The sequence below is a fragment of the Dryobates pubescens genome, chromosome 31, assembly GCF_014839835.1.
Source record: "Dryobates pubescens isolate bDryPub1 chromosome 31, bDryPub1.pri, whole genome shotgun sequence".
In the NCBI taxonomy this organism is placed as follows: domain Eukaryota; kingdom Metazoa; phylum Chordata; class Aves; order Piciformes; family Picidae; genus Dryobates; species Dryobates pubescens.
The window spans coordinates 7,596,390-7,609,818 of NC_071642.1; the positions used below are offsets into that span (position 1 = coordinate 7,596,390).

Consider the following 13,429-nt stretch of genomic DNA (forward strand, 5'->3'; position numbering starts at 1 on the left):
ATCAAGGAGAGTATGGCTAGTAGGAATGGGGGGGGGTGTCCTCCTGCCCCTCTGCTCTGCCCTGCTGAGACCACCCCTGGGATGCTGTGTCCAGTTTTGGGCTCCCCAGTTCAAGAGAGACAGAGACCTGCTGGAGAGAGTCCAGTGGAGGCCACGAGGATGCTTAGGGGACTTGAGCATCTCCCCTGTGAAGACAGACTGAGGGCCCTGGGGCTGCTTGGTCTGGAGAAGAGAAGGCTGAGAGGGATCTGATCAATGCCTATCAATATCTGAGGGGTGGGTGTTGAGTGGAGGAGGCCAAGCTCTTTTGGGTGGTGCACAGGAATAAGACCAATGGATACAAGATTGAACAGAGCAGGTTTCAGCTCAACATGAGGAGAAACTTCTTTGGTATGAGGGTGCTGGAGCCCTGGAGCAGGCTGCCCAGAGTGGTTGTGGAGTTCTCCTTCTCTGGAGACTTTCAAAAGCCACCTGGATGCATTCCTGTGCAGACTGCCCTGGGTGATCCTTGCTCTGGCAGGGGGGTTGGCCTGGATGATCTGTGGAGCTGCCTTCCAACCTCTTGATGTACTCTGATACTGTGAGACTGTGCATCTGAGATGCCAACATCACCTCCCCACACCTCTGCTTCTCCCCACCACCAACCTTCCCCTAACCACACAACACCCCATTTTAAAAGCTGGTTTCTGCAGGTGACACCCCCAGCTAGTTTTCAGGCAGGCTGAGGACATCCCCAGGCCTTGGGGTTCCTTTAGAAACCTTTCTTTGGGCTTCAGCTGCCCAAATCCCTTCGGCAAAGACAAAACCAAAGCCTTTTGCAGTGCTGACCTCTGCAGGCACTGCACGAACCCAGCTGGCTCTGGGCAGCAGTGAGCTAAATAATGCATAAGGCAGGTGGTTTACACATTATTGCTGGCTGTGGGCAGCAACAGCCTTTTAATAATGCATCAAAATGGGGAATTTCTCTGCTGCTCAGCAGGCAGAGAGTGAGGGAAGTGCTGGGAAATCCTCACTCACTCACCCAGGATGGGGCTGAGCTAGCTCCACGCTGTAGAGATTCTTGGAAATAATTTGCTGGTTGGCCAAAAGTGCTTTGAAAGGAGAAGGTGAAGGGCATGAATGAAAAGCAGGCTTTTCACCCCAGAACACCATCCATGCTACACACTGGGAGTCAAAGGCCCTGCCTGGGCTTCCTTGGGAATGGGGAGCGGGGTAGGAAGAGCCAGAAGTAGTCTGCAGTGCCTTCCCTTAACCTGTAACCGTGCCCCTGAGGCCCCACCTCTAATTAAGCTCTAATTAACAGCCAGGAGGGCCCCAGCCCTTCGGTGGGGGCAGGGTTATGTGTGCTGGCTGTTGGAGGGGGCTGGAGAGAAGGGGTCTTGTCGCAGCCAGTGCTCTGAGAGCAGCTGCTGGAGGCGTGCAGGGTGCATGATTCCCTGTGAAGAGCAAAACACCAACATTCCACCTGTGCCAAGAGCAACAGCCTGACATGCTGGCACCTTCTTGCTGGCAAAGGAGTTTAGCTTATGTACCCAGCTGGATAACAAAGGGTAGGTACACAGCCACCCCGAGCCATAGAACACATTGAGGGGTTAGGGCTGCTCTAGGGACTTCTACTTCTGTTAGCTGCTGCTTCTGTTTATGCATCTGGGACTTCTCCTCCTGCATCTGGGAAGGAATAATAACCTGCACCAGTACAGGCTGGGAGGTGATCTGCTGGAGAGCAGCCCTGTGGAGAAGGGGGAAGCTTAGGCTTAATCTTAGAAAGAAGTTCTTCCCAGAAAGAGGGTTTGGCCTTTGGGATGTGCTGCCCAGGGAGGTGATGGGGGTCAGCATCCCTGGAAGTGTTTAAGAAAAGCTTGGATGAGGCACTCAGTGCCACGGTCTGGTTGATTAGTTGGGGCTGGGTGATCAGTTGGGCTTGATGATCTTGGAGGTCTCTTCCAACCTGTTTGATTCTGTGATTTTGGCCCCGGCCCCAGCCCCAGCCCTGGCTCTCCCCTGGACCTGTCACCTTTGGGGCTTCCCTGTAGGAGCAGCTCAGCGAGACTAGGCCAGGGCTGCTCCCCCCTGCAACTGTCACTGTCACTGTCATCCCCCTCCCAGGGGCTGAACTGTGGAAAACTGAGGAGATGGCAGCAGCAAAACAAAGCAGACAGTGGTAGGTTTGGCTGGAGAGGGCTTTAATGGACTCACTGCCTGGGGGTGCCAGGCGTGGGGAAGCATCATGGGGTGGCAGGAAAATGCCCTTCCCTGTGGGGTCTGCGAGTGGTACACTGGTCCTTAGTGAGAGCTGTGAGGAACCACCTTCTGTGCCATGGATCAGCTAGGCTCTGGGAGCATCCCTGATGGATGCCCAGAGCCCCACCGAGCATGGAGATGAGGGCCCCAAACCTGGGAAGGATGCTCAGACCCCGAAGTACACTGAGGAAGAGATGTTAGAGGAGCCTCAAGCCCCAGAGAGCATGGAGACTTGCACCCTGCACCCAGGAAGGATGCTCAGACCCTGAAGGACATCGAGGAAGAGATGTCAGAGGGACCTGAAGTCCTGCAGTGCTTGGGTAAGAGTTTGACAGGAGCTCTGGTGGGCAGGCAGTGCTACCACATCCAGCTGGCCCCCATCCTAGAGCTTGAGTGCTGTCACACGGGGAATGTGGAAGGGACAGGTCTCTTCTGACCCCGTGGAGCTGCAGAAAGAGAAAGAGAAAACATCAGGGGATCAAGGAGGAGCCCACATTTTCACTCCCTGCCTTCTGCCCAGCCCATGCAGCCCTCCTGCCCAGCCCATGCAGCCCTCCTGCCCAGCCCATGCAGCCCTCCTGCCCAGCCCATGCAGCCCTCCTGCCCAGCCCATGCAGCCCTCCTGCCCAGCCCGTGCCCGCCGCTTACATGAGCCGATTGCGGATGGGGCGGAAGTGTTTGGTGAGCCGGACAGCAAAGATGATGTTGGGGATGAGGAAGAAGGTGCAGCATCCCAAGCTGAACCAGAAAGCATTCTGCAAGGAGAGAGCACAGGGGTCCCCTCTGAGCTCAGTTCACAGAGTTCAAAGAATCAGCCAGGTTGGAAGACACCTCCAAGATCATCAAGTCCAACTGATCACCCAACCCCAACTAATCCACCAGACCATGGCACTGAGTGCCTCATCCAGGCTTTTCTTGACCACCTCCAGGGATGCTGACCCCACCACCTCCCTGGGCAGCCCATCCCAAAGGCCAATCTCTCCTTCTGTGAAGAAATTCTTTCTAAGATCAAGGATAAACTTCCCCCTGCACAGCTTGAGACTGTGTCCTCTTGTTCTGGTGCTGGCTGCCTGGGAGAAGAGGCCAACCCCCACCTGGCTACAACCTCCCTTCAGGAAGCTGTAAAGAGCAATAAGATCTCCCCTGAGCCTCCTCTTCTCCAGGCTAAGCAACCCCAGCTCCCTCAGCCTCTCCTCACAGGGCTGTGCTCCAGAGTGCCCTTCTCTGAGCATGTTCCAGCAACTCAATATCTTTCTTGAATTGAAGGGCCCAGAACTGGACCCAGGGACAGCAGCACAGGAACAGGCAGCCCCCAGCCTGTGGAGGAGTTTGGGGAGCCTTGTGGTGGCTTGGTGGCCTTGTCCTGGTGGAATGGGGGTGTTGGGGTTGCTGCCACAAATTCCTGCTGGTTGGTGGTGGGATGCTGCACCTTGCAGGTCTCTCCTGGACCCCCATGAGGACAGGATCCTTACCCAGGGGTCAGCGATGCGGTCGCACAGGATCACTCGGCCGTTATCCAGGGCCGTGGCGAGCGGCTGGCACGAAGCCACATCTTCCCTCAGCTGGAACCAGAACCAGAGTCAAGACAGAGACACACTGCTGGCCCCAGGGGATGTGTTTTGCTGCCTCAATTCAGGGCTTACACACAGCATCCGTGGGGGCTCCCAGCCCCATAGAATCGCCCTGCTGGCAAGGTGGGCACCTACCGTCTGCCCGACCCAGTTGAGGTACTGTGTGAAGTAGCGCAGCTCCTTCCTGGTGAAGCAGCCAATCTCCTGGGCAGAGGGAAGGCAGAATGGAGGCCAGGAGCTGTGCTTCTTAGCTCCAGCACTGGCCCAGCTCCAGCTCCAGCCCACCTCCACCTCCAGCTCCACCTTCAGCTCCAGCCCACCTCCAGCTCAGCTCCACCTCCACCCCAGCTCCAGCTCCAGCCCACCTCCAGCTCCACCTCCAGCTCCAGCTCACCTCCACCTCCAGCTCCAGCCCACCTCCAGCTCCACCTCCACCTCCAGCTCAGCTCCACCTCCAGCCCAGCTCCCCCTCCAGCTCCAGCCCACCTCCAGCTCCAACTCTAGCTCCAGCTCCAGCCCTGCTCCAACCATCTCTGGGCTAATGTCAGGCTTGGAAACAAGGGCTGGAGCCTTGAGGTGCCCCTCTTGCAGCAGGCTGTTCTCTTTCTTTCTGCATGTGAGGACTTCGGAGCCTCTCTAGGGCTCAGCCAGGCGCAGCTCACCTGTCGGAGGATCTGCTGGGCTTGCACAGGCAGTCGGGCTTCCACTGAGGCTGTGGTAGTCAGTGTTGTCCTCACCCGCTCCTGGGGAAGCACAGGGAGGGCAGAGCACCCTTAGAGCACGGAGGAGCAGCAGGATGGGTGCCCTGGGAATGGCAGGAGCAGGGCATGTGCCAAGCCTCAAATCGAGTCTGACTGCTGGAAAGCAGGGAAAGGGAGACCTGCCCCAGTCAGAGAAACTCCCTCACAGGGAGTGGGTGAGATGAGACACTGGGGGCCATCCTGCCTCTACAGGGTGAGGGGCAATGCCTTTGAGCTGGAAGAGGGGAGGCAGACTGGAGATGAGGAAGAAATTCTTGAGAGTGAGGGTAGGGAGACACTGGGGCAAGTTGCCCAGAGAAGCTGTGGATATCCCCTCCCTGGAGCTGTTCAAGGCCAGTCTGGATGAGACTTGAGCAACCTGGAGGTGTCCTTGTCCATGGCAGGGGGGTTGGAATTGGATGATCTTTAAGGTCCCTTCCAACCCAAATCATTCCATGACTCTATGACAGCTCTGCTGGGGATGCTGAAATATGCCCAGTGCTGCAGGAGGGTTTCTGATCTGCAGCAGCAAATCTCCTCACTGAAGGAGACTGACCCTCCCCAGGTGGCATTTGTCCTGGCTCTGCCATCACCCTGGAACTGGCTTTTGGGGACCCTGGCAGGCAGGGCCCTGCTGATTTTTCAGAGCTGGAAGAAACCGTGCAAGTACCTGGAGGTGCGGCGCCAAGCGGGAGAGGAACTGGACGCTTTCCCCCAGCCTTGCCTGTGGGACAGGGAGGTGAGAAGGCTGCAGAATCCCTGTCCCCTCTTTCAGGGGGACACCACCAGGCAAAGGCCAGCAGCACCAGCAGCCACCAGCCCAGCACAGACTCACCACCAAAGCCTCCTGTGACTGCACTGTGGAGTTCTGCAGCTGCCAGAGGGCTCTGGCCTCGGCTGCCAGCCGTCCTGCCACTGTGCTGTTCCTCTGGGGGGGAGGACAGAAGTGTTATGGTGTCCCTGGGGGCACACAGGCCGCCCCCACTGCCCACCCCACCGCTCACCTGCATTTTCTGCAGCCCCTCGAGGTTCCTTGCCAAGCCAGGGAGGCTGGTCTGCACCACAGGGATTTTCATCTGGGGGAAGATGGAAATTGGTGGCTACCCAAAAGCCCCCCCTGGGAACCAGCCTCGGGCATGGCTGGGTGTTACAGCTTAAAGCTAAGTGCCTTAGCTTAGTGTCCTGACTATAAACAAGAAGAGGAACTTTCTGGACATCTTTGTTGGGGTGGGGGTGATTTCAACCCACCCCACTTTGTAACTAGAGTTTCATTCTGCTTCCAAACCTTCTGCGTTAGCCTGGTGATTTCTTTTGGGGGGTAGACATCCAATTTGGGTGGGTGGGAGGTTTAATGTCAACCCACCCCACTTTGTAACTAGAGCTTCATTCTGCTTCCAAACCTTCTGAGCTGGCCTGGTGATTTTTTTTAGGGGGTAGACCTCCAATTTGGGGGGGTGGGAGGTTTAATTTCAACCCACCCCACTTTGTAACTAGAGCTTCCTCCTGCTTCCAAACCTTCTGAGCTGGCCTGGTGATTTCTTTCGGGGGGTAAACCTCCAGTTTGTTTGTGGAGGGTAATTTCAACCCACTCCACTGGGCCACATCCTGCCAGCCCCTCACCTCCTCCTGGAAGCGTCCATAGTCCACCTCATCCGCACCGCTGTGGGCAAAGGTCTCCAGGTCCTGCCTGCCCTCGCTGCGGAGCAGCCGCACGTCCCCCAGGCGCGCAGTGAAGTCCCCCAGGCGCTTCTGGAAACCTGCTGTGTACTGTGAGGGGGAGACAGGAGGCAGGCTGAACCCTTGATGTCAGCCCAGGCTAGGGGGTGATGAGATTGAGAGCAGCCTTGCAGAGAAGGACTTGGGGGGTGCTGGCAGGTGGGAAGCTGGGCAGGAGCCAGCAATGGGCACTGGCAGCACAGAAGGCCAAAGGCAGCCTGGGCTGCATCCAAAGCAGCGTGGCCAGAGCTGGAGAGAGGGGATCCTGCTGCTCTGCTCTGCTCTGCTCTGGGGAGATCTCACCTGCAGGGCTGTCTCCAAATATGGGACCCCCAACACAAGAGAGATATGGACCTAATGGAGAAGGTCCAGAGGAAGCCACAAAGATGATCAGAGGGATGGAGAACCTCTGCTATGGGCACAGGCTGGGAGAGTTGGGACTGTTGAGCCTGGAGAAGAGAAAGCTCCAGGGAGACCTCAGAGCTGTATTTCAATATCTGCAGGGGACCTGCAGGCAGGCTGGGGAAGGACTGTTCAGAAGGGCCTGTGGGGATAGGATGAGAGGCAAGGGTTTGGAACTGGAGCGGGGCAGAGTTAGGTTGGACATCAGGAGGAAGTTCTGCACAGTGAGGCTGGGGAGACACTGGGACAGGCTGCCCAGGGGTGTGGTTGGGGCTCTGTCCCTGGAGACATTCAAGATCAGACTGGATGTGTCCCTGAGCAGCCTGCTCCCTTTGGAGGTGTTCCTGCTGAGTGCAGGGGGTTGGAGGGTCCCTTCCCACCTGATGCACTCTGTGACTCTGAATCCCAGTAACTCCAGTAGAACTCAGGCACCCTCTCACCGATACCAGAAGCTCTGGCTGCAGCCAGCCCTTACCTTGGGGGTTTTCAGATGCTCATCCAGGTCATAGGACCTGTCAAGATGCAGCACCTCCCACAGCCCTGCACCGCTCTTGCACTCTCTGGAAGAGAAAGAGGGGCTGGCAGTGTGAGCCCAAATTCAGCCCCGATGTCTGGGGGCAGAGGTGGGCTCCTGCAGCACCCACCGGTACGTGGCACTGAGGTTGGAGTCCCTCCTGAGGTTGAGCTGGCGAGTGAGGTTCATGGATGGAGGCAGGTTCCCAGGGGTGTCAATGAACTGGGCCAAATAGGGGAGAAAAAGAGGGTCAGGAGCAGGCACAGGCATTCCCAGCAGTGATTGTGCAGCCAGAGCTAATCTTGCCTTGATTTGTATGATCCCACTGCAGAGCCCGGGCTCTTTCAGAGGGAGAGCAGCAGACAGCCCTGTGCACAGCCATGGGACAACACCTGATCCCATTCCCAACCCTGCTCTTGAGCCCATCACAGTATGTTGCCCACCCCAAGCACCCCAGGGACCCTCAAGGACCAGAGGGTCCTGCAGGTAGGAGCTTCACCTTAAGTGAATTAATAGCACGAGGGCAGCTCCCCACTGCTAATGCAAATCCAAGGATCTAATCCTAAACTTAATCTTCTGGTCTAGGATGGGGCTTTTCCAGATGGGTTTAGGGGGAGGTCACAGAGTGTTTGGAGGTAATTTGGTGCACACAAGCAAGAGGTTTATGGGCTGATGGGTGGATGTGTGGCCACCCACCTTATAAATCTCCTGGTTGACCCAGTTCCTGCAAACCAGCGTCTGGATGTTGCCCCCAACCAGGAAGGTGGCAAAAACCAGGAGGACGAGGAGCCAGGAGAACAGGAAAGCCAGGCCCACACCGCTGAGGGAAGGAAAGGAGGTGTCAGCGGTGGCTTTGCAGCCCGGAGCGGGCAGAGAGGCTTGCGGGGACCTGCCTGGCCAGCTGCAGCCCCGCGGCTCCCTCCTGCGCCCGGGCACGCCGGCATGCCTGGGAAGGGCCCGCGGGAGAGGGGTGTGCCAGGCAGCGGGGCCAGGGTGTGGGAGCTGCCAGCTGCCAGGGAGGAGCAGCTTCTCCCACACCCGCCGGCGCAGGCGGCGGCTTCAAAAGCCTTGCCACTCGCCCAGCTTGGGCTCCCTCCCTTGGCTGCGCCCCTCTGGTCTTGGGGGGTGCGCGATGACAACACACACACACACCCCCGCGGCCCCCGCAGGGCTGCTTACACCAGGAGAAATTTGGCACCGGCTTCTCCTCGGCACTCGTAGTCGCTGGGGTCCTCCCGCTTGGAGAGCCCATATGCCCCCAGGGCCATCCCTGCCGCGTTGCAGGCGAGGATGAGGAGGATGATGGAGCAAAGCACCGTGCCCGCAATCCACCTGGGGGAAAGAGCAGCAGAGCACAGCCTCGAGATACGGAGCTGGTGCAACAGCCTGGGGCTCGAAGTGGGGCCCAGCACCCATCTCTGCTGCACCCCTGCACCTCGGCGTGCCTGCCGGTGTCACCTGTACTGCTCGAAGCGCTCCACCTCCCGCAGGTAGGGCTGGCTCCTGTCCTCTGCCTTCAGCAGGGCTTCGCTGACGGGCAGGGTATAGTCGGGGAGGGGGAAGCTGTCGGCGATGGACTGCACCTTCTGTGTCACACTGGCCATCTCGTCCCGCAGGTCTGTGGGGCCAAGGCCATGCTGGAGGATCCCCCTGGCCCACTTTACGTATTTGCCCCGTGGAGGGTGTCCCCACTCGTTCCAGCTCGGTCCCACTCACCCTGAATGACATGTGCCATCCTCTCCACAGCCAGCTCCGGAATGGAGTTGAAGGTGCCATTGCCCTGCGAGGAAAGAGGGGGTGCTGAGCAGCTTGTCTGGAGCTGCCCATGGACACCGACCCCCATCACTGCACCCTGACCCCCTCCCTTCCCCCCCTAACCTGACGAATCATCTCTGCAAAGTCACTTCGGGGCAGCCCAGCCAGCGCCTTCAAAACCTTCTCTACCGACGGCACCTTGGGGTGGAAGAAGCAACCCATGAGTGTTGGGGCTACCAAAGTGGGGGTGTAGGGGGTGGGGTGGTGATGGCAGGGGACGAGCAGCCCATTCCACCTTGCTATAGTCAGCACCCAGCTCCAGGCTCTGTGCCCTGCCCAGGACGCTGGCGCAGGAGGTGCAGCGTGGATCATCCAGCAGCTCAACCACGCTCCGGCGGCGCTCCCGCAGCGCCGGCTCCAGCTCGGCCCGGGCCGAGGCCAGCGCCCGTGTGGTCCGCTCGAGAATCTGTAAATGGTGCAGCGAGGTCTGTAGGTCTTAAAGAGAAAGCCCAGGGCTAGTTCACGCTGCTCCGCTCAGCCGCCCCGGCTCTCCGGCGAGGCTTCGGCACCGGCACCGGGGAGAGCCGCGCTCGGCCGTACCTCCTGCCCTCTCCTGCAGATCCGCCAGCGCCGCGTAGGTCATAGCCTTGAGCTGCGTGTGGATGGAGAGCCCCACGCTCCGGCTGAGCCCTGCAAGGCGTCGGGTGCCCCATCAGCATCTCAGCCTGCTGGGAAGGTCAGGATGGTGCCCCGCGCGGTGCTTACCTCCCAGGTCAGAGATTATCCGCTGTCGGGGCACCTCGAACTGGTCCACCACCATCTGCACCCCCTGCCAGGAGAGAGGAGCCTGTCAGGCAGGGGCAGCAGGTGCCGGGAGGGCATGAAGCCGCACGTTACCTTTCCAAATACATTTTTAATGTGGTTGCTCCACCTCCTCTCACCTCCCAAACTACTCCATGAGGGAAGCGCAGCCAGGGCTTGGGCTGCACCCCATGCCAGGGACGGGGAAGCCGCTCGGGGACCCACCTGGGGGACGTTGTTGATGTGCTGCCTCAGCGTGCGCAGCGTGGTGGGCACAGCCCCCAGCCCCGGCTCCATCTGCCCCTTCACCCGCTGGCTGCTGACCAAGGCGCAGGTGACACTGATCCTGCCGGGGGCAAGCAGGAGGTGATGGAGGTGCCCGGCAGAGCCTCCCAGCCCCATAGGGCAGGGCTCCCCTGACCCAGGGTGGTTCGTGGGGTGATCTGGGGGGACTCACAGGATGATGAGGGAGGTGAGGGACAGACAGGCCAGCAGGCAGCGACGGCGGCAGCCCAGCGAGCGACGGTGGGCACGCAGGCGGCCCCCGCACCGTCGGCGGCTCCGGCAGTAGCAGAAGCACATCCCGGCCACCGGCATGGCCACAGTGAAGAGCAGAGCCACCACGGCACAGACAACGTATCCCAGCTCATAATGCACCACCTACGTGATGGAAGAGCCTGATGGGCACCAATGCGCCCAACTTGGGGTGCTCCATGTGCCCAGGCTGCCTGCCCCATCTGGGTGCCTTCCCCATGGGATCCCACGCCCCTACTCACCTGTGATGTCCGCACCGAGCCAGGGTCGTTCAGGGCTGCTCTGAGCAGCTCTGCAAAAGAAACCACAGCACCAGTAAAAAAGAGGTCCCAGAGGTCCCACCCTGCGGACCCCCGCCAGCTCTCTCCAGGCAGTGGGGCTGGCACGGAAGCAGCATCCTGCTCCGTGAGGAGGTTCAGACTCCTCGGGGCGGTTCTGGACGCAGGGATTGCAGACAGCAAAACTCTGTAGGTCCTGGCAGCTGCGGCAGTGGGGTCCTGGCATCCCAGCGTGGGACTCACCTGTGGGCAGAGGATTCTGCTGGATAAGGTCCAGGCAGCGCCGGACGAGGCTGTAGAGGGGATCGAGGGAGCTGGGAACTCGGTGCAACGCCGGCACCCGGATCTCGGCATGCCTGTCGGTGAAGCGCAGGACACCGGCGGGGCCGGCAGGATGGCATTGCTGGGTGCCAGCGGGACGCAGCAGTGCCCAAGCCAGCAGCAGCAACCCGGCTGCCCGCATGGCTTTGGCAGCGAAGGAGAGAGCCGGCAGGGCTCTGTCAGCCTGCGAGCGGGCAGAGGGACATGCCCGGCCCTGGATGGCTCTCCCCGGCTCTGCTCCGGGAAACCTGCCTGACGGGTCGGCCGCCGCGCAAAGCCCAGACGCTGCCGTGGCTTGTTCCACAGATGGGCTCCCTGGGGCGGCTGGGCTTGGCGGGGCTGTGTGGAGGCGTCTCCCAAACCATCCCAGGCCTGTTTCACAAGCCCCAACATCCCTGAGTCACCACCATGGGATCCCCATGGTCAAGGCCGTTCCCAAAACGGATGGCAAAACCCCTCGGGGGTTGTGGAGGGAGGGCCAGGTAGCACCGAACCCTCTGTCTTCGGACTGGGAGTGCTTATCTTTACCGTGGCCACCTCAAGGAGAGATCTGGGATTTGAGCATCACTTTGCAGGTGGAAAAGCCCTTGGGGGTGGATCTGTGCCTACAGATGGGGTCCCCAAGGGGCAGAGCACCCTGTGGAACAACACCCTGAGATCTGGAGCAGCAACGGGCTGGGGAGGAGAAGGGAAGGCAGGAAGAACACGGGCAGAGGGATGCATAGCCCTGGCTAGTGACGCCTGCACGGTGTCCGGGTGTGAGATGAATTTTCCAGGCTCAGCTGGTCCCTGCCTCACACCCTGAGGCTGCTGCGGCTCCTTCCCAGGGCCGGATCCTGCTCTCCAGCATGGGCTGAGCACTAATTACAGGGTTGACTGGAAATGAAGGAGGTTCAACTTGATTTCCCCAGCACGGGGTGGGGGCAGCCCCCTTGTGCCCAGACGGCCTCAGGGCACCCTGAGAGCTCAGCCCCCTGCTCGGCCGGTCGAGTCGAGCCAGCCCCGGTGCTGACGCCTCCACCTTCCCAGCACTTCCTTGCCTATGGAAAAGAGGCTTTTCTCCCAGCTGGAGATGCCAGCAGCATCTTTCCAGGCTGGGCACACAGGGTGCTGTTCCCCCACCACCTTCTTGAGATGCTACCAACTGGAAAATCCTGACCTGGCTTGGCTGAATTTTTGTCCCAGGACAAAACTCCCAGGGGCAGGAAAGTGTGGAGGCTGGAAAGGGAGGATGTCAGGGTACAGGGACATACTTGTGTCTGCCTGTGGGAAAGGAGCCCCAGCCACTTCCACTGCCACTGGTGTGGTGACGGTGAGGCTGGTGATGATTTCTCATCCTCACGATGGTTTCGCCATCCCAACAATTACCCATCCCAGTGGTGGGGGTTTTATGGAGGTGATTTTCAGCAAGACTAAGGGTTGGGTCCTGCACTGGGATCACAACAACCCCATGAAGGCTCCAGGCAGAGGCAGAGCGGCTAGAAACTGCCCAGCTGAAAAGAACCTGGGGATGTTGGTCAACCATGGCCAAATATGAACCAGGGGGTGCCCAGGTGAGCAAGAAGGCCACCAGCAGCCTGGCCTGGAGCAGCAGTGGGCAGCAGGAGCAGGGCAGGGATTGTGCCCCTGTGCTGGGTACTGGGGAGGTCACAGCTTGAGTACTGGATTCAGGTTTGGGCTTCTCACTGCCAGAAGGACTTTGAGGGCTGGAGCAGTGCCAGAGAAGAGCAACAAAGTTGGGGAAGGGTCTGGAGAGTAGGGCTGGGGAGGAGCAGCTGATGGACCTGTGGGTGTTCAAGCTGGAGAAAAAGAGGCTGAAGGGAGACCTTCTGGTTCTCTACAGCTCCCTGAGTGGAGGCTGGAGCCAAGTGGGGACTGGGCCCTTCTCCTAAGCAACAAGTCACAGGACAAGAGAAAATGTCCTCAAGCTGCCCTGAGGGAGATTTAGGTTGGACATAAGGGACAATTTCTTCCCGCAGAGTGTTGTCCTGGCATGGCACAGGCTGCTCAGGGCAGTGATGGAGTCCCTGACCCTGGAAGGGTTTTGAAGCCATGGAGATGTGGAGCTGAGAGACAGAGATGCACAGTGACACTTGTACTGGCATGGCTATGCTGGTGCCAATATTGGGGCAGTGGTGCTGGTAGTGGGAAGGTGATGCTGACACCAGTACTGGGAAGGTGATACTGGTATTGGAGCAGTGATATTGGTACTGGGATGGTGATGCAGCACTCCTACTGGGATGCAGGTGATTGTACAGGGGTAGTGTTGCTGGTACTGGCACAGTGACACTGGTATTGGGATGATAATACCGTTTCTGGTGGTACTGGGACAGTGATGGCCATATTGGGCTGATGATGGTGGTACTGGGATGGCTATGGCGGTACTGGTGTGTGTGGTGATGGCGGTACTGGGTCGGTGATGCTGTTACCGGGCTGGCGGTGCCGGTTCCGGGGCTGTTGCACCCATTTCTAACCGCTAGGCGGCGCCAGCGCCTCAGGCGAGAGGCGGGGGCGTGGCCTCTCGAGGGGCAGGGCCTCGCCAGGTGCCTCTGGCAG

General features: G+C 59.4%; 1 protein-coding gene across 1 annotated transcript; it reads right to left on the reverse strand.

The window, feature by feature from the left end:
• Positions 1 to 2,225: 2,225 nt before the first annotated feature.
• PROM2 (prominin 2) lies at positions 2,226 to 11,018 on the reverse strand. Its single transcript, XM_054175299.1, has 23 exons — positions 10,796 to 11,018; positions 10,517 to 10,566; positions 10,198 to 10,400; positions 9,966 to 10,086; positions 9,705 to 9,768; positions 9,540 to 9,629; positions 9,235 to 9,434; positions 9,063 to 9,137; positions 8,901 to 8,964; positions 8,643 to 8,802; positions 8,364 to 8,516; positions 7,881 to 8,004; positions 7,315 to 7,406; positions 7,146 to 7,230; positions 6,173 to 6,319; positions 5,557 to 5,628; positions 5,388 to 5,480; positions 5,223 to 5,276; positions 4,475 to 4,555; positions 3,948 to 4,016; positions 3,714 to 3,803; positions 2,890 to 2,996; positions 2,226 to 2,687 (listed from the first exon to the last, which is right to left on the reverse strand). The coding sequence occupies exons 1-23, from the start codon at positions 11,013 to 11,015 to the stop codon at positions 2,624 to 2,626; spliced, it is 2,478 nt and encodes an 825-aa protein (XP_054031274.1). The 5' UTR covers positions 11,016 to 11,018; the 3' UTR covers positions 2,226 to 2,623.
• Between the last annotated feature and the right edge of the window lie 2,411 nt (positions 11,019 to 13,429).

Bases quoted from the DNA above. Each gene is read 5' to 3' on its own strand.
- PROM2 (XM_054175299.1), bottom strand. From the start codon at position 11,015: ATGCGGGCAGCCGGGTTGCTGCTGCTGGCTTGGGCACTGCTGCGTCCC. The intron at 6,320-7,145 runs GTAAGGGCTGGC...TCCCCCTCACAG, and splicing joins AGCATCTGAAAACCCCCAAG to TACACAGCAGGTTTCCAGAA. The intron at 5,629-6,172 runs GTGAGGGGCTGG...ATCTTCCCCCAG, and splicing joins ATGGACGCTTCCAGGAGGAG to ATGAAAATCCCTGTGGTGCA.